We start from the raw sequence: 27,182 nt of genomic DNA, 5'->3' as shown, positions 1-27,182 counted from the left end.
ACACATCTCTGTTATTCTTAGAAAATAGCTGAGCAGGGCATTTGAATTAAATGTATAAGGCTAAAGCACACAGTAACAACGCATACAGCAAAATAATCAATGAGTAAAAGCTAAATGGAACAAAAGGATCAATGCCACATGAGCAATGCAGTGGTAACTGCTAAATGTTTTGCTGTGGGGGACGTTACCTCACTTCTATACAAAACTCACATAATATCTACCCTTTATAACAGCTTTCAACAATGATACTGACTCAATATGAAGAATGTGCTGATTAAAATGACTGCCTACATTTTCCTGAACGTCTTAGCCATGATGCTCTTTTAAAGCCCTGAGAAACCTAATGATTCTGCTCTTTTGGGAACATCAGTGAGTCATCTGCCTGTAATTACAAACCATTCATAAATCACCACAAGAAGGAAGACATCCAGGGTTTTGGTAGGAACACAGCAAACACGTTTGATTTATCCGTGCCAAGAACTGCCGTCGCATAACCGCAGGCTGATTCATTCTGGGCTGTAAGGACTTATCCAGCGTTAGTTGCATTGTGTACTGTGCTCTGCTACATAATGGTTTATATGCACTGAGAATTATTGATGTTGTTTGTTGTCGTACCCTGGTGGTACTCTGCTGCATGGATTTCCTATTGGCAAGCGCAACAAGCTGTTGCCCTCTACTGGAGAACAGAAGGGGCTACAACGGCAACCCCACATAGTGCATAACAGATGCTACAACAATAAAAACAATGTTATATACTACAAACAGAGGAAGCACTGCAGAAACGCAGGTTTCATTTAGGCTTTCCCAGGGTAATTCAGGCTGGGTGAACCTGGCTTCCTAAAGCAAGATTACTATTCACTGTGCAGGTCCCCTAAAGAAGAAACCACTCACTCCCTCTCGAATTGTCTGGCCCCTCTACACCACGCCAATCTATTTTTCTCATTCTGTGAGAGCTCCATTATACCCTTAATCCTGAACACTGAAGCAGAGAGATCTCCGACACCACCGCAACACCCCACCTCCTGTCCCTACACAACAAGGCGCTATTCAGCGCTCCCACCAATCCCTTTATGCTTTTAGTGAGCCTTGCTACAGTTTCTAATGAGAAATGTAAACTAAGTGAAAATGTTGAAAAGAAATTCTGAGTAAGCTGATTCTATTCATTCCATCTGAAGCACAGATAGTTAAAGTTTTCTTTCACACTTTAAGAGTAGAACGGCTAAAAAAAAGTTATGAATGTATGCGTATGCGTCTTCGAGATGTACTACGTTAGGTGTTTCTGCACACTTTTGACCATTTGATGCACACTGACATGTATACATATCAAAAGCTAACCTCTACAACACAGTCTTTGCCGCCTTTTAGTTTAAAGGTCACGTTTTTCCTGATCCCATTGTTCAAACTTTAGTTGGTGTGTAATGTTGCTGTTAGAGCATAAATAATACCTGTAAAATGATAAAGCTCAAAGTTCACTGCAAGGCGATATATTTTCTTTAACAGGATTCCCCTTTTGAAGCCTACAACGAACGGCCGGTTTGGAATACAGCCCTCTACTTCCTGATTCAATGACGTCAACAAAACTCCGCCCACAGGAATACCTCAGTCGCCAGCTTTGGCTCAAACGGCTCTGCTATACTGAGCTGCTGTCGAATCACAACACACTAAACAAACTACACAATCAGAACTTGTTCTATGAAGGGACTTCATAGAACAAGGAAGACAAAAGCCCGTTTTTAGGACAGTGAAAACAGCGCTATACAGATAAGTAAATTGCGTTTTTTTACACGTGAAACATGAACATGTGTTATATTGCGCACTGTAAACACAATCAAAGGTTTAAAAACACAGAAAGAAAGGGACCTTTAAACTATAGTGCACGGCATCACAGAGCTTCGGGTCTCATTTCAAGAGAATGCAAAAACTGATTAAAAGTGTAGTTTAAATGCAATTTCAGTTGATTTGGATTAATGTATGTATGAGATCCACCCCGCAGTTATATCAGATTCACAGTTAAACGTTTATGATCTTACCTGTATTGTTCCAAAGTCAACGTTTTCATAGTGGAAGTGGGCACACTCGGCTAACTTTGGGAAGTGACCCTTGGTGAAAGAGAGCCTGAAAACATTACAAGGAATTAAGATGAATATTCAACTATGATACATTGGCTATGTTTACATGCACAAAATTTTGTCAATCTGTGAATTAGAATCTGTGAATGTGAATTTAATACGATTGAAGGTTACGACGATACAGTTTACATACACCCTAAACATTGCAATCTGATTTAAATGTTCGTTTACATGTACATTATATAGAATCCTAACCGAAAGTCTGGGCAAGCGCATAGCCAGGCTTGCCAGATTCGCGGATCAAAACCATCCGAAAGGACCTTCAAAACTAGCCCAAAAGCACCTCAATGACTATCCACAGACCTAATACTAATAACTAAGCAACGAAATCATTTAATCTTTTTCCACCAGTTGTTTTTTTCTGCGAGTTACAGTTTAAACAGTAGCCCAAATCTAAAGTCAAAAAAGCAGAGGACTTGGCAATGCTACGCTGCGGACAGTATCTCTCGTCAAGTTCACGCTTTATCTCTGGATAAAAGTCAAAACTGAGTTTGAGAAAGTTGTTCTTAAAGGAATAGTCTACCCTTTTGCCATATTAAACTATGTTATTACCTCAACTTAGACAAATTAATACATATCTATCTTTTTTCAATGCGTGCACTGTACAGCGCGTCATGGATGTGTTAGCATTTAGCCCAGACCTTTTCATTCCTATGGTACCAAACAGGGAAGCCACCAAACACTTCAGTGTTTTCCCTATTTAAAGACTGTTACATGAGGAGTTATACCAGTAAGTATGGTGCCACAAAATAAAACTTTTTTTCGGTACCATAGGAATGAATGGGGCTAGGCTAAATGCTAACACATTCACAACGCGCTGTACAGTGCACGCATTGAAAAAAGATAGGTATGTAATAATTGGTCTAGGTTGAGGTAATAGTTTAATATGGCAAAAGGGTAGACTATTCCTTTAAGAAGTTTTCAGATATAGGTAATGAAAACACACATTTCAAAAGTTATCACGCTACTTTAAGTAGCCTAATGTTTTAAAAGTACACTTAACGCTGCAGAATTTAGTGCATCGCGTGTACAGCGCGTGACCCCATTAATGTTACCTTAATAATGCGTGATGCTATTGCGTGTTTTTGTGACGAGAATCATGTGATATAAGATGTAAATATAAGACGTGAACTTGGAGCATAAATGTTCTGCGCATGTGCACAAGGTATTTTTGCATCCGATTTTTGAAAATACTACGATTCACACGTTTACATGCGTACTTTTCTCCTGCTGATCGGATCAAAGACCGGAGTACACCACCCCTTCAATACAATCCAAATTTGTATCCGATCGTCCTCAATCGTATTGATTAACTTTTTCGCCGCCATTGACGAGATAACTCGTCAATTAAGAGAAAACGCTTCCCTGCCAATGACGAGAATTTCCGGCTTTCCGCAATACCGCTATAATACTTCCGCAACTTATACAACCCGGAAGTAGCGCCTCACGTGAAAGAGAAAGAACGCTCTGCATCTGATCTCTATCAAAAGTCCTTTACAAAAATGGATTTATCTCAGCTTTTTGCTCTAAATTGGGTGCTTTTGAAGAAACCTACCCACATTTAAGAGGTGATAAAAGAGAACCAATGAAGGTAGGATGAAACTTTTTTTTTTTGAAAGCAGAGGATCTGTTCTTTCATTTGATATATTATTTGTTTATATATATAAAGAAGAACATTTTCTGGAAGGCATTAAACTTTTGTGAAAATCGTGAAAAATGCTGACTGGCAACTTTAAAAAAAAAAAAAAAAAACGCTGGCGGGGAAAGAGTTCAGGTGTTTTAATGAAGGCTTTTCAATATGATTGAGCCATCAATACGATTACAAATGGATTATTTGGTTGCAAAAACCTATTGTGTCTGTCTAGAGAAACAGCAAGCGAGCGATTATAATGCTTTTGACTATGCACAAACAGCAACGTGTAAATGTTTAACACTTACTTTTTGACATTCTTGACCTTCATGCTGGCAGTGCTGCTGATGGAGCGCATGAGCGGCTCAGAGCTCAGCTCTGGAATTTCGGCACTCCGGGCCTGAAACACAAACATACACACACACACATACCTGTTTAATACACGGTTTTGTGACAACTATATACTTCCTACCGGCTTTCCAAACTATGGCCTGTTTATAACAAGATGAATTCTGCTGCGTACAAATTCGGTAGGCCTGACTGTCAACCTTCATGCTCTCAAAGCTATTGCCCATTATATAAAATAAACACTATTGGACCATTAACTGTTTTAGACTTTGTGCGAAAAAGCTTTTATTGTTTTATTGCTAACACTTACGCACAGCCTAACAGCCCAGCGCTCCATTAAAATGATAAATCACCTCAGTCATTGCGGACCACATAGCCTTCAACATTACATGAACATCCCTCTTCTGACTCGACACACATCTTTATATGTAAATTAGAGCTACGGAGAGACATACACAGAGCCATAATGCGAGTGCAAAGAAGAGCAACAACCTGTAATTTCATAGAAGTAAAAACCAGATTAGCTGTTTAAAGGAAGCAAAGGGAAAATCATGATGGGGCCAAAGACAGGTTAAATAAAAAAAGCCTTGAACTTTTGTTACAAAGGCTACAATATGCCCTGTTTCCCACATGGAGTACAGAGGATGAATCTTTTGACAGCTGGTATGCTTTATAAAACTCGGTTAACAGTCACTTCAATGCCTAGCCAAGTGAGACACACACACACACACACACACAGTGATCTGGCAAAGCCAAGCAAAACACCCAGTGATTCAAAACGCCTATGAAATATGAATAACGCTCTAAAAGTGTGGCTCTTATACGCCAGACGAGGGCTTATTAAAAAGTCTCTTGACCATGCAGTGTTCAAATGAGCCAGACCAGTTTCTGTTGGTGTAAAATGTGGTGTGAAAACTCAAATCTGGTTTTGTTTTCTGTGTCAGCCAGTCTTGTTGATCATCACAGAGTCTCAGTTTGCCATAAGTGACCGGAAAACTGGGTCAAGCCAGTGATGAAAGCGCTTGATGACCTTGATTGTACATTTAATGAGTTGACCTAATATCCTAAAGCATGCTGGTATAAAAACCAAGTGGAGGAAAATGTAATAAATGTGTTACGTGTGAGCTGATACGGTGATTCCCTTGATATTCCTACGCTAATGTTTGTGCTCAAAACAACATCAGCCAATAGTCAGGTTGCCATGGAGACATGTTTTTATCAGCACCACTGAATCCAAGTATGTCACGATGGTAAAATAATCATGAATTGGACTAATTCAATATTAAATAAAGTCTAGGGAAGATCATAATATATTATGAGAGAATATTCATATTTGGGTGAACATCCTTTTAAGAGTCATGCTCTTTTACTGAAATGCAAACGTACTGACGTCGCAACCCAGTTTCCCTCTATGCTTCGTGTCTTCACTCTCTTTCATCTCGCATACTAATTTAAAAAGAAATCGACAATGCTAAAAACCCAAAAAATTCAATACCACAAAAAACGAAATACGTAGCAAGTGGAGAAGGGTTTAGTCACAGATGACCTTCCTCAGTACAGTGTTAAACATCCAATTGAATAAAAGGAGATAACCAAACATCTACAAATGACAAACCCTTTGTAGAGAGACCATAAAGTAAAGTAAAAAAATACAAGGTCGTAAAATACAATTACACCATAAAACAAAAAAAAAAACAATATTATCCTTCATAGACCATATACTGTAGTGTGATATTGCCTCAGCCCCTGTCAGACATCAAGCAGTCAATCTAAAATCTTCACAGCTTTAGAGAAAATGTGCTATCCGCTCTTTTACTACTGGCATGGTAAATGGAGGGTGTGGGAGGCAATCGCTGAATTTGTGCGAGACTGAGAGCACTTGGCTTCTCACCATTGCACTGATGGTTTCTTCCCAGTCAGGTCGCTCTCGGGGGTGGATGCTTCTGGCGAGCTCCGGCACGATGTCGTCCTCCTCCGGGTGTCGTCCAGGCCTCAGGCCCCTGAGGCATAAGAGGATACAGAAAGGGAGAGACAGGGTCAGTCTAATAGCCTGTGAACTAAACGGATACAGCCTGCTTTGCGACTGCCTTTGGGAATTACAGCACTGGAGTTGAGAGAAATATCAAGACAGTGTTGCAGGGAAAACGACATGTAAGACGGCGAATTAGAACGCCTCATCATTCACAGAGGTGTTAAAAGTGGCATAATTTCAATTAGTCGAGATGTCGAAAGTAATCACAGTGACATGAAGGGGAAATTATTTTACAGCATGCATGCACAGCGGGGAGCCAAAGTGCGGTCTGGGAGATCCATGCCATTCCAAAAGCATGATGTACTTTAGTAAGATCTGCCAATTTGATGTCAAACATATTGAAAATGAGAAAGTTGAAACTGCTGGATTTACTTCAATAAATTGATTGCAATTTAATGGGTGCCATAAAAGAAAACCGGGGAAAATGTGGTAGCCATAGATGAAAAGCACAATGTGGTCAACAGCGCTATTACACTTTCCAATGATTTGGAATGATAGTCTAAACAGAAAACTCTTACTTTCTATAAAAAGACCAAATCTATACGCTGTATGGATTAAACCAGTCTGGATGACCTGGAAAACGGCAATGCATATTTATTTATCTGCTGTGAGCAGACTGAAACATAATGCGTGTCCCTGGAGCTTATGGGAGAAGGGTAAATCCAGCACATGTCATTAACTGTGAAATAGCATCTGTGTATTTTACAGTAACTATATGGTGCCATTCCACCATAAACAAGAACATAGGCACACAAATCTGGACTAAATTAATGAGACAGTTTGCATCCTTGTAAGACCTTTAATTATGCAGATGATTTATTGAGCACAATGAAAATGCTTCTCGCCATAAGGGTTGTGCCGGGGAATGCACTCTTGAGATGATCCGACAAGATGAAGCAATACACAGACATGAGCGGTACTTAAAATACCATTCTCATTCATCTGACAGTGATTCAGGTCCTGACGAAATGAACTCGAAGGGCAAAAAAAGGGCCAAAAACGGCTCTAGCACAAGGTACCGGCACAGATTTACTTAATCAGTATTTTTATCTTGTTTTCAGTGAGTTAGGTAAGTTAGGTAAGTTTACTTGGTAAGCAAAACTGTTTACAATATTAAAACTTTATTTAGAATATAACGTTTATTTTCATGCCCCACTTGCCCCAAATATCTGCATAAACCTCATTATGTTCGAGTTATGCTACAGTAAAAACAAGAAACAATATTTTCTGATGCATACAATAAACAATTCAAGAAATTCTCAAGTCTTATTACCCTACACAACTTTGTTTCAAGCTGCTATATCTTGTTTTAAGCCTGTTGGGTGTTTACTGGAAAAAAAATATGATTTTATGTAGCACATGCTTCAAAACAGTATTTGAGATTCATCCAGGTCTCTGTAGTACAAATACATAACAGATGAAAGCCACACATATCTCGTTTCTTTCGTTGTCAGTTTCACAGATCCGACACCACGCATCCTCTGCACACCTAGGAGGGGAATAGGGGAGGCTGGGTGATCCGTACAGTGCTGACCTCAAATTGTCATCCTCCATGCAATTTTGACACAGCAGAGTTTGCATTTGTAATCATCAGGATGGAGGGCATCCAGAAAACAACAGTGTGGTGCATTATGACAGTGCTGCTAGGACTCTTTGTTGATCCAGATGCAACCAACTGCAGTGCTTCATCAATATCTCAATTAATCACATTTAACTTTAACTACATTATGCATCAGCCATTGACTTGTGTGTGTTCTGTTTAGTGAATCATTCACAAAACAAGAGTGTTCAGTGAAGCACGGTGTGTTGGACCTGGAAAACTTTTCATGTATTTCAATACGAGCATATGTTTAATGGGCGGGGTTGGATAGACATGCTAGAGTGCCTTCCGCGTGAATGCAAAAACATCCTAGAATTGATTCTGTGATCGATCTCAGAATAAGGAATATGTATGTGTGTATGTATATGTGTGTGTATATATGTGTATGTATATATCTATAGATACGTCATTAGCATCTTTTTCTATGGAACACTATACATCGTCTGACATATTGTAATGGTCCAAGGCGGTACATTAACCAGTGTTGTCAAGTCTGTGTGATCACTTTAAAATTGGTGATGCAAATTGCCTTTTCTATGGGTAAATGTTGAAACCAGGGTTTTGTTTATTGACTGTCAATATTAAGGCAAGATTCTTTTTTTATAAAAAAAAAGTGTTGGTATTTGGGCTAGGGTCATTGGGCTAGATTTAATCAGCCATTGGGTTTGTTTTTGTTCCACAAATCTGGCAACCCTAAAATGACGGTCCATGAACACTCAAGAGCAAGCTGACTGTGTCTGTGTGTTACACCAGACATGGTAGAGGCGGCTATTCGCGCGTAGTTGGACACTTGAACATTTTGAGTGTATTTGCTTCATTCGCGCATTAAATTCTTGTCATTCAAGACATTCACACAGAAATTCGCGTCATAGGAGGGGCTTCTGCGACTCCGCTCGCTTCCTGTAATCACGTCACTACTAGAACCATAGATATATACACTAGATGTCACCTTGAAGTTCTAAGCATGCGTTAAAACTGTCGCCATTTTGTAACAGGGGTCTTGTCATAGGAAGTAGCTAGGTAAAGCTGCTATCTCCGCAATTCGCACCACGTGTTCCGTGCCATTCGCACGTACCGCACAGCAGGATGCCTATTCGCATCTTTGCATTGACTTAACATGTAAATCACTCGCGCTTGCTGCCTCTTCCGCGTCTGGTGTGAACGCACAGTGTGTCTGCAACCGTATTTATACCCATGTTTAATCAAATGGTGTAGACTCAAACATTGTTATTGTTAAAGTAACATAATACACCAAGATGAAAGTCTTCAGCACAACATTAAGTTTCTATAAAAACCTAAAAATATTCTTTCTTCATGCAATTCCAGCATCTATGGCTAGAAACGGTTAATCCATAAACAAGCTCCACATAGAAGGCCACCTGACTTAGCCGGGGCTTGAACCAGAAAATATTAAGTTAATACAAAAACAACACATTCCCACCTTTGAAAAGTTAGTCAATTTTTTGGGGAATATATATGTATCCGGAGGCTTCACAATGTTGTGGTATCCTAGAAAACTGTGAGTGACGTCTACAACTGCACCCTTCCAAACTGGCGGCTGGCGGACGCGTCTGAAAACAAGAATCCGCAAACTGGAATGAAGCAGAAACCAGGGAGCTCCTCACTATCCCAGTTAAAGCCGAGATCGTTCGCAAGGTAAATGCAATGGTACGCGATAAGCTAGTTTCTGATTGAATCGAAATGAACAAGCCTGGTTTCTTGAGAGAGAATTTACAGATCATAAGCAAACTTTAGATGCTGCAGAAAAAAATCCACCAAGTTCATGATCACAATTACATTACACTTCACACCCTGATGTCATGCTGTTTTTATGGGATCTTTAAGGGATGCGTAATCAAACAATATCAGAACAAATCCCGGGACACATTACCAGTGTATATTTTCCAGGTTTCTTAACATCTCAGCCCAGTTATTTTCCAGTCTACTGATCTATTTATTAAAAGACATGAATAAGGCCATAAAAAAGAACTTGACCTTCTAGCCTACTGGTTCTTGACATGACCTAATCCGGGAATTAATAAATGTGCTTTAATGACTGCAGAACAACAAGATGATTTAGATATCATTTTTGCAAGTTGGGGTGGTCACCATTGTGTTGTCACAATAGCCTCCTCACATCCCCATGGAAGTTATTAAGTCCTGGAGGCCAGTGCAGGTCATGCTGGGTCTTCATAAATCATGAAAGCGCCTCTTTGAGACTCAGCATTTCATTAACACACAGATTAAGGGCATAAAGAATGAGTGTAGAAGAAAAACCAAGCTTCAGAGTACCTTGTCTCCAGAAGATACAGTCTACTAAAGCTCTAGGGGCTTCAGATGGTCAAGCAGGTCTCAGACTGTCTGCTGCCTAAGGCTCCCTTAAAACAAATTACTGTTAAGCATTGTAGGCTTGATCAATCTTTAGTAGAAAACCTTGACAAGGATTGCACTGAAATAAATCACACCATAGAGGCACACCAGCATCTTCAAACAGGGAACGATCAAAACAATAGCCCCACAGCCTGGAGACCTGGACTAAATGAGTGCTTACAGGACATATGAGCCTAGAGATCACTGTCCCCTGCAGGTCATTTTCTATCAGCAAACTCTAGTGACAAAGTATCAGTAAAGTAATGCAATTGTGTGAGTCAGACCAGCTCACATTAAAGAACAAATTTATTTTAAACTCACTAAAAATAAAACTGTTTCAAGATGAGAAGCTACTGGCAGTGGAATCAATGACAAAGCCCATATGCTTATGGGACTCTTTAATCCTGAAGAGGGATTTTGGAGAAAGGAACGCAGGTCGACTGGAGGACTGTCATATCAAAATCAGATGAATCACAACACTTGTTTTTGCTCGTTTTTAATCAGTCAGTGTATTGTGCCTAATGCACAGCTGTTTCACAGGTTTGCATATTCAGCTGGTAATAGCTTATGGTAAACAAACTTGGCTTGCTGTCTTTAAAGGGGGCTCGAACTCAAAGCTCGGCTTGAGCTCCGAGCTTATATCCTCCTATAATGAAACTGCACAGAATAAGAGCCTATATGGAGAAGATGTGAAGAAGAAGGGATGCCGGAAAAATTGTCGCTCGGAAAGCACAGAGACTGCTGCTTATATACGCTCGTAATGATGATTGACAGGACTGAATCACCATAAATCAAAGTATTAATGCACTTTATATATCACACATATTCTAATGCAATGTGCATATAAAGTATTTTGTAGCCACACAGCAGTTTTGTATGACAACATTATTCACTCTCAAATCTAATCGGTCAGGAAAATCATTATGCAGCTCTCAAATCAAACATGGTAGTTATGGCTCAGGTTAGACATCAATATCACAACCAAATGTCAATGACGTCAAACCTACTCTATAGGCATCATGTGAGCTTAATAATGATTTTTTTTGACTTATTTGAGAGTAAATAATGATCCGTTCTTCCTGCTCCCCACACAATATTCCCTCTGAGATTAATAACGTTTTTTGAATTGAATTGGATTGAATTATTGTCAGAGGACAAGAAACAAAGCACACATACAGACAACTTTGTTGGTGCTTTTAATCCTTTAAAAAAGCTGATGTGGTCAATATGGGTTTAAAATAATGTGAGGGTGAGTAAAGGATGAACATTTATGTGTTAACAATTCAATATCACATATAGCATTCTGTTTCAAGCGGATGCAAGGCAGACAGGATTTCTCAAAGATAAATGCTGAAATCTGACCGAAAACCAATGGTAGAAATTTCCTTACGTCAGCACGCAATATTTCAGAAAGCAGAGTGCTCTTTGCAGGTTTTTTTCAATCTTAACCAAGCTAGTTTATTTTCATAAATAAGTTAAATTTTTGTGCAAATATAATACAAAATATTAATTTAACAAAAATAAAATGAAAAAAGACAGACACAAACACGATGGTCAGTTTTTTATATCACCACATGGCATTTATCCAAGAAAAAATTATATGTTTCAAAAGTCCCACTTAACCCGTAATCATTTCAGCCGCAGGGTGTTAAACGGACGGTTTAACCAAAAATGAAAATTCTGTCATAATTTACTTATCCTCATGTTGTTTTAAACCTGTATGAGTTTTTCTCTTATGGTGAACACAAAAGAAGATATTTTGATTAATGATGATAACCACACAGTTGATGGTACTTATTGACTTCAATAGTAGGAAAAACAAATACTATAGAAGGCAAGGGGTACTAGGGCTGGGGGATATTGGCAAAAAAAAAATGATAATGAAATATTTTTTGTATCAGTCGATATCGATAAATATCATTATAAATTACAAATCTTGATTCCAGGCAAATTTAAAGGCAGATTTTTGCTCCTGAATGAAAGTTGTTAAAACAGACAGTTAATTATGGTTTTAAATTACTTTTTATTCAAAACATCACAAATACTGTGATCAGTATAATAAAATATAAAAAGTGATCAGTTGAGGTAGAAGACTATACTAATCTTGTTTTACTTTTCAGGCATCTGTATTAAATATAAATATATTAGTTATGAAATTATCAGTCAACAATAATTTAACATTAGTAATAAATACAAATGAAACTACAAATTAAATGCACAGCTGCAAAAGTTGTTCAGTTAAGAGTGATTTTCATTTTTGGGGTGTAATAAACATTTCTGAAAGTGAAGCGGATACTGTCACTTTAAGAGCCAAGACAGACTGCACTGTTTCAATATACTGATAAACATCCAGCTGTTTATGTTCACTTAAACAAGAAAGAAAACTTAGTTCAGTGATCACACGTGTGTTATACATATACGAGCTATGCATGCTGATAAATTGATGTAAGAGTGTCACGTTGCTTTGGGAACGCACAGTCGCACACTTGTACAGTATATTCACTGCAGTGGTGGATCTGCTGTTTTTCCTCAGCTTTGCTGAATTTGTGAATGTCCAGTAAATATACTTTTAAAGCTGTGCAGACATGTGCGTTCGCATGGCCAATGCTGAAAGAAAGTACAGTATACTGTACCTCTTTTGTCTTCTGTGTTTCAGGCTTTGACGAAACCAGCTAACGCATCCAACATTACACTAAAGGAAAATGTTTTAGTGCATTAAGATTCCGTGATTTAGTCCGCGTTTTCCGCATCGCAGAAATGATAGGGCACTACTATTAAATGAACAACTTGCCTTATCTTACTCCACTACTCCAAGTCTAACTGACACTGTGATTATAAGTTAAACCAAGACCGCGTGCAGCATCCGGAAGTGCCTGCGCAGCATTATTCATAGTGTGTAAACATTATCGATCACTTATTTATTGGACTGTCATTATCATTTCATTGAGAAATTTATATAGAAAATTTAGCGTTAACGAATTATCGCACAGCACTAATGGGTACCGTCAACTGCGTGCTTACCATTATTTATCAAAATCTTTATTTGTGTTTGACATAATAACGAAATGCATAAAGGTTTAGAACAACATGAGTATGCGTAAATAATGACAGAATATTAATTTTGGGGTGAACTTTCCCTTTAAGCTTGGTAAAAAAATGAACCTTAAATGGAAACACTAACCTCATGATTAAGAATCTAGGCTGCTAATACAAAAATTGTGGTTTGAAATCCAAGAAGTGACTCAGAAACTGGAGAGTCTCAGAGATCAAACCCTGTTTTTATCACTTTAGTGCCCTTGAGTAGGCACTAAACCCACAGCTGCCCAAGGCAGACTGGCCCTGCATTCAATTTGCAGTAAGGAGCTTTGGACAATACGCATTTTTTTAAATGGCAAGTACAGTAATTGGCCACGCGACCAACTGATCCTACTTCAGAGATCTTATGCTGGAACCGAAATCCTAACAATTAAACATGTAATGAGATTTTGTGGCCAGAAATAAGTTTAGAGCTCCCATTTCCTTGCAGACAGTTCGGCACTTCATAGTGGAATTCTCAAACTACTTTACTGGCTTGGGGATATTCAATGTCAGAGTCATACTCCAGGGCTTCTTATTTAAGCTATGCATGCAGTGTAGTAGTGGAAGGACAGCACATTGAAGGATTGCAGAGCTCCAGGTCATCAGAGTACCAGGGACTGTGAGAAAAAAAGCCTCTACACATTTTTAAAGCATTTCCCTAGAGACCAAGATTTATAAGCATGGGTGTGGATAAAAACGGACCAAATTTGGAAGGCTTTACACAACAGTTGAGAGAACGCACTGCCTCCCCTGATCTCTTTCATTTCTTCTTCTTCTGTAATGTTGTGCTAATATCTAATATATGCTAAGCTGTAGCTGCCATGGCAACCCAGATTTTGGACCGTGTTCAAGTAAGGATGGCGGATAAAATGGCTGGACAAAAATTCTCAGGACAATTGCTACAGACTGATCTTAAAATTGTTGGTAAAATTGTGATAGGAGAAGGATTTGAGAGGAAAACCAGTAGCAGCAAAGCATTCATGTGCTTGTGAGCACTGGTGATCATGTGACTCGCGTTCAGAGCTCAGCCATGAGAATGGGTTGGTGGGTGTGCACTGGCATTTAAACGCTACACGCTGTTATTGGCCGCCACAGCTTTACTACACAGCATCATGGATTTTCACACCAAAAACTTGGGCTTTGATGACAGCAGGGAAATACGAGAGGAATGACGTGAGTCCGAGGTGATTAATGGCCTTGTGTTGGGTGAGATATGTATAAATGATAACAGCTTGGGGACCTAACTTTTGGGTGTTCTGTATATCAACAGCCATGGATGATAGGAGATTGATATTTTCAATGCATCTCATCAATAACCTTTACCCTACATCATTTTAGCGACATCTGCTCGCACTTTCTAGAGCTCATACTTCTGACATTTCTCCTCGAGCCCCTGGAGAAATAGGATGTACGTGCCCACCGCACACAGAAATAACCTCTTCAGTTATGAATGAAACAGCAGGGAAGCGGAGGGCATGCTGAGGCATGGACACACACATTCTCACAGGAGCAAGAATGCAGACCCAGATACACACATAAACAAACAGGCAGCTGAAAAACGCACAGAAGTTAAATAACAAGGTGAGAAAGAAGACCCCAGAAAGGACGTTGAGCCTTACCTGTCAGAGATGTCATGACTTCCAGAGGCTCCGAGCAGTCCAAGAGCTGCACTTCCCACCACTGCAGCAGCTCCACTGCCTGCCTCCATGATACTGACTCACTGCAGGAGCAGTCTGCCAGAGAGAGAGAGAGAGAGAGAGAGAGAGAGAGAGAGAGAGAGAGAGAGAGAGAGAGAGAGAGAGAGAGAGAGAGAGAGAGAGACACAGAGAGAGGCAGAGTGAGGAAGAAAGAGGGGGAATAAATTAGAATCAGTTTATGAAAGATAAAACTACTGACACTGTGATATATATACACACACTGACATTGATGGTACAAAAACATATGATTATAAAAAAACACAATAACGTAGCCCTTCCCCTAACCCTGCCCCTTAACCCAACGTCACTGGAATGGAAACGTATCATATCAAAACATACAAATTAGGGCTGCACGATATTGAAGGAAAATGTGATATGCAAAAACGTACAGATTGACGCGATAAACAAAACGCAATATGATACCGTATTTTTTTGGACTATAAGCCGCGTTTTTTTCATAACTTGGCTGGTGCTGCGTCTTATAGTCAGGTGTGCCTTGTAATTCAGTATGAACTCATTTTGACATTTATGAGGAAAGAGATAACATAACCGTCTACAGCCGCTAGAGTCTGCTATATGCTGTTTCTGTATTTATGTAATTCAATAGATTCAGTGATGCGAATGACGAGTCTGCGAACTTCACACTAGATGGCTTGTTCGTGAAAATTTTTTTTTCAATTAACTTTTTTTTACGTGGTAGATTAAAAATCCATTCTCAAAAAGCAGAATCGATTTTTCATTCATATTTATTTTTACGCAAACATTGAACGTAAGATTAACGTTAATCTAATTACTTTTTTTTTCACAAGACGATGACGATAGTGTTGTCGCTTTTCATTTCTTTTTATTATTTACCCACTTGTAAACCAGTGTTGGGTGTAACTAGTTACTAAGTAATTAGTTACTGTAATTTTAATTACTTTTCCCTTGAAAAAGTAAAGTAAGGGATTACTCTTATTTTTCTTGTAATCTAATTAGAGTTACTTCTGATGTAACTAAATACTATAATACAATAGTGGATTTAACATGGTTTTAGTTTACAATTCTCATTATAAACTGGTTGATTATTAGCATTAATATTAATGAGATATTGGCTGTTTATTAATACTTAATAGCACATATTAATGCCTGATTCTGCAAAACCTTATTCTACATCCTTAACCCTCCCCATTTCTACCAGTACTTAAAATGAACAACTTCTTTATTATTAATAAACAGTAGTTGGAGTATATTGAGGCAAAAGTAGTTAAAAGTTAGTTAATAGAGAGAATTGGACCCTAAAGCGGGACCAGAATAATTGATGTATTTTTATATATTATTTTTTCGAGCCATTTCAAGCCTATTCTTGTATCATGCACTAATAGGATTTAGAAAGTAATTAGTAAGTAATTAAATACTTTTTGGAAAAAGTAATTTGTAAAGTAATCTAATTACATGATTGAAGATGTAATTAGTAACTAGTAATTAATTACTTTTTTTGAGTAACTTACCCAACACTGTTGTAAACTGCTGTTCACTGTTCTTTTTTATTAATATAGTATTTGTATTAAATCAATATTCATTGAGGAGAATCGAGTATAAAAACAGACTCGAGAACCGGAATCGAAAATTGAATCGAGAATCCAAATTTAATTGATTTGATAGCTTTTGAATCGAAATCGAATATCTGATTCGATACCCAGCCCTACTTGTTCGTTTAATTTAGACTATTCAACCTTCCAGGTAAGTTCTCTATGCTATGGTTTATCGTTTAGATAACTGATAATATTACTTTAACGTACAGACATCTATTCAGCCTGCTGTTCTGTCTGCTAGTGTATAGTTGAATAACTTGCCTTTCCAGATTAAATGTCTGTTCTTCGGCTTGGATTTTGTGAAATAATTTTCCAAATAAACGCGAGGTATAGTCCATTGCAACTTATATATATATGTTATTTCGTCTTAATGACGCATTTTTGAACGATGCAGCTTATAGTCTGGAAAATATGGTAATGCTTTACTCATTTCTCTCTTTGCTAAAACTTTGACAATACATAACCTTTGGAAGTATTAAAATGATTCAGTTATTGCAAACTCTTGCAATATGCATACTGCCATATGCACATCTGCGACATTTAGACCATTTCGATATATATAGTGTTGCAGCACTATTACAAATGAGACAAAACTATGTTATTTTTTTACTGTACCAACTCTACACAGTCAATGGTGTCACATTTGCTGACTTTCAGACTCCAGATGCATAGACAATTATAGATGAAAATTGAACAAAATTCATATCTAGGTAATTTTGGGATGAATGACGATTTATGGGTAATATCTCTGTATTTAATACAAAGTAGAATAAATGTTAACATGCAAGTCAAAGCCTAGTGTGAGATGTGACAATCACCTTTATTAAAACAGCGTAAAATAAAATTCCTCTCTGTCTGAAAATATACAGCTGCAACAACATGCCAGGTGGTTCAAAAGCTTACATCTGACCCAAGTGTACATTTCTGGAAGAGCTTTTGTTGCAAAGAAGGAGGGACAAATCAAACCATACTGAAAATGACAAGATTAAAATAGAGATATATAACCAAAACTAAATATACCGCCCAACCCTAATAGATGATCACTTAAAAGTTACCACCTTGTTATATACTGTAGATATGGGCATCTGCCACTGTGGAACCCATATCAAAGGACCACTAGATAAAATCAATAAAACATCAAGACTAAGATGGCTTAATATACCCTCTTTGTGCAAAAGCCAGTACTTAGTAGAGGTCATTAAATCTTGTTAATGGTGCGCCCATTAAAGTCGCCACCAAATCAGAGAAAATTTAAATGTTTGCAATGCAGAAAACTCCCACTCCAGCACTCTGTGTGCTACATGATTTAATCGCAGAGACAGGAGATAAATGACATGCTGAATAACAGACCATCCCTCATCCATTTAAAACAACAAAACCCTGAACCCACACAGTTATATTGCCCTAGTAGCCATCAACTGCTGCCGTGCCGCTTTGTGCCCTCTGAAGCAGACTGGCGAACTTCATGGCAGGCGGAAAAATTGTAGGAAGCACGAAACACCCACACACGCTCGAGAAGCAGCTTCGGGTCAATGAAGCTGGTGTCCACATACATACGGGGAATTATTGTGAGAGTGTGTTATTAAGAGAGCGTGCCATGAGGTCTTCCACTCGAAACGTGTGGAAACCTCATTTTATATACGATTCGGTCAAGGACATTGGTCAACGCAGACAAGCACACTTTCGTTTAGGGCTCACTTATGTACAAGAGGAAATGCGTCATAAGGACTTTCATAATTGTTACGGAATCTGCACTATTTTACATCCAAACATGTTTAAATTCCAATCTGTATTAATCTAGATTACATCTTTTACAGCATTCCTTGCAATGCATTTTGGGATTGTCTGCTTTAACATTTTGTCAGAAATCTGAAAATAGCCTTCTCATTATCTAGAAAACATGTCTGACACACTTAGGGGCCGATCACACCAAACACGTTTATGGCAGTTGCAGGCGCCTTTTTTGAATGATATTCTATGGGCAGTGAGCATATGCGTGCTGTTTATGCGCGCCAAACGACTTGCGCTGTTTGTCGTCGGCCGCAGCACACGCTTTTGAAGGAGCGCCAAGAGGAAAAGCACCCAACGTTATTCGCGTATTTCCATTGTCCAATCGAATGAGGGGAGAGGCCGGCCTTTCGTTGTGGTGACGGAGGTTTACAGTTGTTTGGATCAACCACAGACTGCACTCACTCACTGTCTCCTGCTTGTTTGTGCACCTCTCACCCTTTAACAAGGTCAGAGCAAGAGTCCTCTTTTTTTTAGTTTCTGCTAATATGACAGTTAACAGCAAAAGAGCACTCATGCTTCAATATTTGATTGACAAGACAGCTGACTCAGTGGTTGCCTAGCAATATAGCCTAGAAAACGCACCTTGTGTTTCCACGCATTTAAAACGCGTTTGGTGTGATTGGCCCCTTAGAGGGTTTGCATCTGAGCTCTTCATATGTACCTCTGAAGTAGTAATATGAACTATTTAGGGGCAAAGGTGTACTTTTTTAAAAGGGTACTGCCCAAGTGACAGCTAGGGACCATTTTTTGACCAATATGAACGCGTGTCATACAGCAGCAATGTACTGAGCAGGTTTCACTGGAGTCCTTGTTTCTAGTGTTTCGCAACAAACAACCTTTCCTTTCCTCCCATCATTTAGCCGTGTGGGAAAACTCCTGACATTTACATTGCATCAGGACAATTTAGTGTTTCATGAGACTCATATTACTGCCAAGTCAACCAATCTGGCTGTATGCGGGAGAAATTGGGACAAACATCTAAACACATGGCTGACACTTGCATTTGGCGACCTTTACGTTATCAGTCAAAACACAAAAAAGAACACTGCGCGCTTAGACAACAAAATTCCTTGATTATCCATCTAAAACATTCATAACATTTTGTTCCTGGAATAGGCCAAGGCCAATACCATGAGAGGCTATTGTCTTTGTTGTTGACTTCAGATCGCTGAACATTACGCTTCACTACATACTAATTAGTATGCATCACTTCGTCGTAAGGCCAGTTGCCAAAGGATGTTTAAAATTTACAGGCTTGTAAGACACCTAGCAAAGGCAAAATGAGAGCAAGTACATTTTACAACTGTTCCAGACCTCCAGACCCCAATAATGAAACATCAACTTCACGAAGCTCAGGGTGAAATGCGATCTCATTGACAGGCAGACAATCTGTCTAGGGTAAAACGTGGCCGTCTGCGCTAATGTGAAAAAGATGGGGATTTGTTTACATGGCATTACATCAGGGGGCAAGGCCTTGCCTCTGCAGATCATTACCTCAAGAGGCAATACTCAAGGCCTTTACGCTAGTTAGACAATCTATTAAAGTATCACGATGAAGGGATGCACACCACTTTGAGACCAGGAATAATTTGTCCCCATTTCTCACAGCTGACAGGCAATAACACTATAAAACAAGAATTCATATCTTTAAATTGTCTGCTGCTGGCAATGGTATCCATTATTTGGGTAAAAACTATGTATTCTTATGAAAAACCATCAAACTGATGGAAATCTGGGGATCTAATTATTAAACAACAGATTGAGACTGTGTGGCAAACAAATAAATCATTCACTGCCTCTGAACTGTAAAGTTTCTAAATCTCAAAATACAAGTATTGACTTTGAATTTAAACAAAGATAGACAGGCTTGGCTAATGAGCAATCTTGTGCTTGGTACTAGGTTGTGTCAAAGAGGAAACTAGCTCTTTAAAGCAATGGAAGAGAACAGAGACAAGGGTAAACAGCCTGTATCCATGGGCCAAACAATACCGAGCAAAAGCCAAGCTCTGATGGAAGTCCTGTCTCATTGAATTATATGCCACCACCATGCAGCTTTGAATGGATTTATACAGGATGTTTGTAGTCAGATCTTTCATCTAAGAATGAGACAGAGGCTATTTACAACTAGTATTAAGACGCGTTTTCTGAGCATGGAAATAATAAAATAAAAAGACAGAAGTATTGTCTGGGTGTCTAGGTTATTTTGTGCACCGCTGACCCTGTGAAATATTATAGCAATAAGGCAAAAGAGCGGAGGCTTTGGAACGTTGTGCTAGAATTAGACTGGATGGTTTTGTACGTTTATCAGATAGGAGTGCAATTAAGATGAATACATTCAGAATTCCCATTTTCATCCACTATACCGTGACAAATTCACAAATTAGTGCAGCTCTCGCGGAGGAAAACAACCAACATGCATGCACCCAGAGACAAAAAGGCATATTTATACCCTTCTGCACAAACTTTTAATAAATAAGTGCAAAACTCGAGGAAATGTGTACAATTTATCATGTAGCAGACACGGTCTTAGTCTTAGAAATAGAAGAGTAATATCATTTTTAGTGAGGGTGACTCAGCATGTCCTTCCCCTTTCATTTAGAGTTCGGGAAACTTCTAAACAGCCTGCCAGATTCAATACATCCACCTGCCAAAGCAGCTTTGCAAAGAAGAAATATGCGTGGTCACTGGAGTGAAAAAGTGGGAGTTTGGTAAATAGCATCATCAAGGTTAGCGCTGTCGGTTTGCTGTGATCTACAAGGGTATTGACTGTATCATCCCTTGTGAAGTTTGGATCAAATACCTGCATGACAATAATTAGCATTGATTGAAAAGCTTCACTTCCTGTCTCATGGGTATCACGAGCGCTACTTACGTTTAATTAGACAGAGAGAAACAAAGGTTTAGTATGCACTCTTATTAACCTGAACCCTTTCTATTTTTAGAAACAATCCCCTGACAAAAGCTTAAATGACTAATGAGAGCAACCACCCCAGTCTGCACAATTTCCCACGAACATCGGTTTTCCTTAAGTAGTGCATGCATTGGCCTTTCTATGTTTACATTTGTCATTTAACCACTTCACAACATGCATCACGGCTGAATGGGTATGTCGCTCCACATCAGACTTCACCAATCAATCGGACCGAATCTTGGTAGAAAAGGTCATTGTTGATGAATAGCCTGAGCTCTGCTTACATTGCTGGCTTATATGTGGGCAGCCGTCTGAATGAATGGGAAAGGGTACAGACTGTTGGGCTGGAAGACTCCAGAGTCTGAAAAAATGACTTTCCACTCTAAACAATCTGGGTTGGAAACATACACTGTAAAAATAAAATTCCGTAAAAATTTGCAGCTGGGTTGCCGGTAACTTACCGTAAATTTAAATGTATGTTATTTATTTACTGGCAACATTTTGATCAAAGTTAAATGAACATTAAACATTTGCAGGTCTTTGTCTTTACAGAATAAAACTGGAAAAACAGCATCAAGCAAAACATTCTGGGAAACAAAATCTAAAGCAAAAAACAGAAAAAGGTTGATGATGATTTCTGGTGCCCAGAATGCTTTGCATGAGGCTGTTATTGTATAGTTTTATTCTGTAAAGATAAAGACTTGTTAAAGGAATAGTCTACTCATTTTCAATATCAAAATATGCCACTACCCTAACCAAGAATTGTCGATACATCCCTCTATCATCTGTGTGCGTGCACGTAAGCGCTGGAGCGCGCTGCGACGCTTCGATAGCATTTAGCTTAGCCCCATTCATTCAATGGTACCATTTAGAGATAAAGTTAGAAGTGACCAAACACATCAACGTTTTTCCTATTTAAGACGAGTAATTATACGAGGAAGTTTGGTGGTACAAAACAAAACGTAGCGCCTTTCCAAGCGGATTTAAAAGAGGAACTATATTTTATGGCGTAATAGCACTTTTGAGAGTACTTCGACTCGGCACAGTAACACCCTCCCTCTCCCATTATGAGAGTGAGAAGGGGAGCGGACTTTTCAGGCAAATCGAAGTACTCCCAAAAGTGCCACCACGCCACAAAATATAGTTCCTCTTTTAAATCCGCTTAGAAAAGCGCTACGTTTTATTTTGTACCACCAAACTTCCTCGTATAATTACTCGTCTTAAATAGGAAAAACGTTGATGTGTTTGGTCACTTCTAACTTTATCTCTAAATGGTACCATTGAATGAATGGGGCTAAGCTAAACGCACACAGATGATAGGGATGTATCAACAATTCTTAGTTAAGGTAATAACATATTTTAATATTGAAAATGAGTAGACTATTCCTTTAATATTTAAAATTTATTCAACTTTGAACAAACTCTTGCCAGTAAATAACATACATTTAAATCTACAGTAATTTACCGGCAACCCAGCTGCAATACCATTGTAATTTCTACTGATTTTTTTTACAGTGTACAGCTTTAGAAAATCGGCTTAATAAATCCAGCATAGTGGGGTTGGAGAGAAAAATCCACTGTGTGGGTTACAGGTCAGCATCAGGGTTTATAAAATTGTTTCAGAATTGTGATACATTTAGGGAGCAATATAATACTCTACAGCTTTGTGGTACAGTAAATCAGTCTCTACTTGAGTCCAAGTCACTAAAAATATCATAAATCATAAGAGCAATTGCTTAGAAAGGTAATAAAGACGTCTCCACTCACCAAAGCACTTAACTTGAGGTATTATTTATATTTTAAGCACAAACAATGTGGGATGTTGCACATCAAAGATTAATTTTTCAGGTAACGGGTTTGTTCAAATCCCTAGCTCCAAGTACGATCAATAGCAAGCTTTAGCAGGCACAACTAATCATATATTTGTAGCGAAACAGAAATAACACAGTAGTTTCCTGACAACATACAAATATTTGGAGTTTGAGTTTGAGTATGACATGTTGAATATCCACGCAAAAACACATAAAAAACTGAGATTTTCAAAACAACTGGGAAAACGCATTAAAAATCAGAGAGGAAAACACAGAGGATGAGAAATGACTCTGGCTGAGCTGAGCTGAGCATTGAGGCTAATTTTCTTTATGGCCTCTGCAGTGCTGCTGAGGAACGGTTTAGTGATTTCACTAATGTAGTACATCACCACTTTCTGGAGCCAGTTTTTGGAGCTAAATAAACTCTACAGAAGTTAAATGGGCAAATTCTGCCAGTTTAATCTAGCTTTGCACTCTCCACTCCAAGCCTTGAAGGCCAAATCTCAGGACTTTGCGGAGTCGAACAGGAAGAGACAAATAGCAGTAGTCGTACTGTTTATCCACTAGATAGAAAGAAGGCGAATCACATTGGCCTCCAGAGCTCTCTAACTCAATGCAATAACTGATAATGAAGACTCCTTTATTTATTATAGCCATTTATCAAGCGAGGGCATTTAGGAAAGACACCAAGTGCTCAAACTTATCAAACTTAGATAAATCCTCAATTCTGTTGTTGGTCTGATAAGAATTATATGATGCATGTTAATGTATTTAAAGAACAAATCACATTACCAAAGCTAGATTTTGCTTCTCGGTTTAGCTACTTGGTTAGTCTTCGGTAAGCACAGATAACAGATTAACACTGCTTGGTGATCGCTAGATTAGTCTATACCAGCATAGAGTGCACCAGGGATGATGTATTTTTGTAGGCCAACCCGGAAGTTAGTGGGATACTGGTTCCCTGGTTAAAAAACCCATTCATCTCATAGTCTTTTGGATTATCATAAAAAATAAGATGTGTTTAACAAAAGTTAAAGACACACATTTTGTCTGACAAGTTAATCTTCAGATAAATTAAAAGTTGTGTAAAGACTAACAGTTGATCTGGAAAGACTAACTTGTTGGAAACAAACGTGTAATGCTGGGTACACACCAAAAGATAATCGAGCTGATTTTGGGCCCATTTCTTCCCTTCCGACAATTCTAGCTATTTCCAAATTATCTTGATCATTCTACAGATTATCTTATCAGATTTTCCCTTGGTTTGAGGTGTGTTAAGAGTGTCCAAACCTGATCAGAAGAACGTTGATCTCGAATTGTAAATTTTAAACATGTTTAATATTTACGATTAGAAATCCTGATGAGTGGAGGGGAACCCTGAGGACAAGCGCGCACACGCTCTTGAAATTATCATGTAAAACGAAACAATATCCAATTAGAAAGCGAGATGATGGAAGACGGAAGCAGTCATGGTGCAGCACAAAGTGAAGTAGATGTGGACAGCAGAGATAGACCATGTTTTCGAACTTCCCACTGTCTCTACAACTTCACCAAACACACTTTTTTCTTGAATTTTCTGTGAAAATCATTCCAAACACCTTCACTGAAATTTCTTCCTGCATATTGTCCGCCATGCTTATTAAGTCTCGCAAAATTTTGTGAGATTTCCTGTGTTCACAGTTAAGACTCTAGTTGAAAATCTGTTTGTGTGTGGTGTGCTGTCTTTGTCACATAATGGCACACCACACACTATAGGAGCAAAATGGTACAATTTAGGATTTTTTATCCTCATGTTTGTGGTCTATCACATTTTGAAAATCGTTGTAAAAAGATGTAAAAAATCTTTTGGTGTGTACCCAGCATTACTGTCATAAACTTGTTAAACACAGAGCTCAGGGCTTCAGACTGCTACCAAATGGTGGCATTTTACCACCAAAATTTGAGAGTGTGCCACTGAATCCCAAAAGTCTATGGGAAAAAATAATGGGCTTTTTGCAATGGAAACAGGATCCTGCTAACTTCCGGGTTAGCCTACAATATGTCATCCCTGCAGCACTCTATTCCCAAAATACCATAATATGTTTTTGGTCAGGAATTACTGGATGTCCAAGAGGGTTAGGATATGCAGAGGACTCGAAGCAGGGTTAAGCATAACAGTCTCACCTATAAAGGTATCTCACTGTGACAGGACTGTCAATATAATTGGTAGTATTTTATTAAACGCAAACACACAATACAAAGACCTGCTGGCAAAAAGCGAAAGCAAACTCCTACAGGGAGTAAATACGAACAGTCGAACTGCAGTGAACTGTCACAATCTCATCTTCAGGTCTCTTACTTTGATTAACAAGGCGAAACACGGCATGATAATCCCATCCATGCCTTCCCAGCACTAAACAGGAATAGCATGCCACACCCAAGCTCTTCCAGCAGCAGTTTCACAGGCCTGATAATCATCCCGCTCTCTTATTAAATGCAAAGAATTTTCCCCATTCTCTCCAGCCCATAAAAACAGAGAAAAAGGAAAATCTAGGCCGTCAACCACCAGCACGCAGCATTAATATTCATGAAAGCGATGCTACTTTGTGTTTTCACAGCGGACTCACTTTTTATTTCACTTGCCTCTTCTGCTCAGAAAGACAGAATGATACACAACCTCATTACATAGAGAGGCCTGTTGTTTAAGGTATATTTCACTGCAAGGCCAGAACACAAAATCATGTCAACCGCACCACGCTTTGTTTTGCAAAATGATGCATTCTATCATCTTTTATCTTTCTGAAGCACAGAGCGCACTTAATGCACAATCAGGTCCATGCCCTGTGCCACTGACTTTAATTATCCTTCATCGTACAAAAAGAATAGGTTATGTCTGCATGCATGGATGCATCATTATGCTTAATTGCTTCATCAAATTGTGGCTAACCTTACTTTTGCTTCAGTAGAAATTCAATATAAAGGCAGTGTAATCGTGTGAACATAAGTAGCTACAGCTAGATTTAAAATAAACTGATAAAGGAGGAAAATGCATATTTTCCTTCCAGTGAGGATAAAAAAAATGAAGGGAGAATTTCTCAAATTACTTTCTTATGCAGGCCAGTTCCAAACAAAGCTTCAAATGAAATTTCACAAACTACAAAACCATATAGTGTTACTTTAAACGTAGCCTAGTTTACTTTCAAAACAGCTCACTCATTCGTTCAGTACTGCTTGGTTATACAAAGCATGATGGTGCCGTAAAAAAATTTGCATTTACTGAAAGATAATGAACTGTGGAAGTGAAAGTATTTTCATATCCCTTAATGTTGTTAGGGCCACATAATCCACAACATACACTGACAGAGATGACAGCATTCCAGGGCTATGAATAAAAACACCATATGAATAAAAACAAGGAAGGAGTATACATTTTCTTCTCTTTTAACAACTACTGTTGAATACATCTGACTTAGGAATACACAAAACTCCATAACCGTGTTAAGATATTACATGTGAAGACTTTTGATATTACGTGCAGGATAGCATAGTCAAAAAGCATGATGGGTGCACTCTTTACGCACACTTAAAGCTATTGGCCACCCACAAGTTTATCAAAAACAACCCAATTACACTGTTTGGTGCAAGCAAGTCAAGATCATACAGCTCTGGTTTCTGGGTGTAATTGAAAGCAACACAAGTCAGAACATAAGGCTGCACATGTAGGAGCAGTGACTCCTCAAGACTACTCGATTCCCTTAATTAGGATCCAGTAAAAACAAAGCCAACTTCTGAAGATCCCAGCATGTAGCGAAAAGATCAAATTAGTGGCACAACATCAGACGATCAAAATATGGCATCCACTTTACTTAGCAACGGCACAAAAAATAGACACAAGCTTGTCTTTTTCAGACAGTGATAAGCGGAGAATGGCGAAAACGTCAATGTCAAAGCAAGAGCAGCTTCGTGCTGTGAGAGTTACCTGGTAAAGACCTTCAGCCAATCGCAAAATCGTGCTTTACCCAAAAGCAAATCCATTTCATAACACAATGTGTATTCACTGTGTCCGGAAGACAAATGGCTGGGGGGCAAAAACATGTCAGTAAATTGAAAATAAGACTAAAATGGAAATAAATTGGATCATCCTGATGCTCAGCTGAACAACGGAAGGACTTTCTCTCATCAGCCGGACCTGTTCGATCTACCTTTCCAAAAATGCCCGACCCGAATTCAGC

At 38.7% G+C, this 27,182-nt stretch overlaps 1 protein-coding gene across 6 annotated transcripts in view; it reads right to left on the bottom strand.

The window, feature by feature from the left end:
• Positions 1-27,182, bottom strand: part of arhgap32b (Rho GTPase activating protein 32b) — a 102,556-nt gene that overhangs the window by 57,057 nt on the left and 18,317 nt on the right. For all 6 annotated transcript variants that reach the window (XM_055179469.2, XM_055179470.2, XM_055179472.2 and 3 more), the window contains exons 2-5: positions 14,807-14,920; positions 5,999-6,107; positions 4,068-4,159; positions 2,031-2,115 (exon numbers count right to left, since the gene is read on the bottom strand). In XM_055179469.2, coding sequence (XP_055035444.2) covers positions 2,031-2,115; positions 4,068-4,159; positions 5,999-6,107; positions 14,807-14,895 — 375 coding nt within the window. In that variant the 5' untranslated portion in view covers positions 14,896-14,920. The remainder of the gene's footprint in view (positions 1-2,030; positions 2,116-4,067; positions 4,160-5,998; positions 6,108-14,806; positions 14,921-27,182) is intronic.

Source organism: Misgurnus anguillicaudatus, chromosome 9 (assembly GCF_027580225.2).
Source record: "Misgurnus anguillicaudatus chromosome 9, ASM2758022v2, whole genome shotgun sequence".
Classification (NCBI taxonomy): Eukaryota; Metazoa; Chordata; class Actinopteri; order Cypriniformes; family Cobitidae; genus Misgurnus; species Misgurnus anguillicaudatus.
The sequence above is the reverse complement of the archived record's forward strand: the minus strand, read 5'-3'. Positions and strand labels throughout refer to the sequence as shown.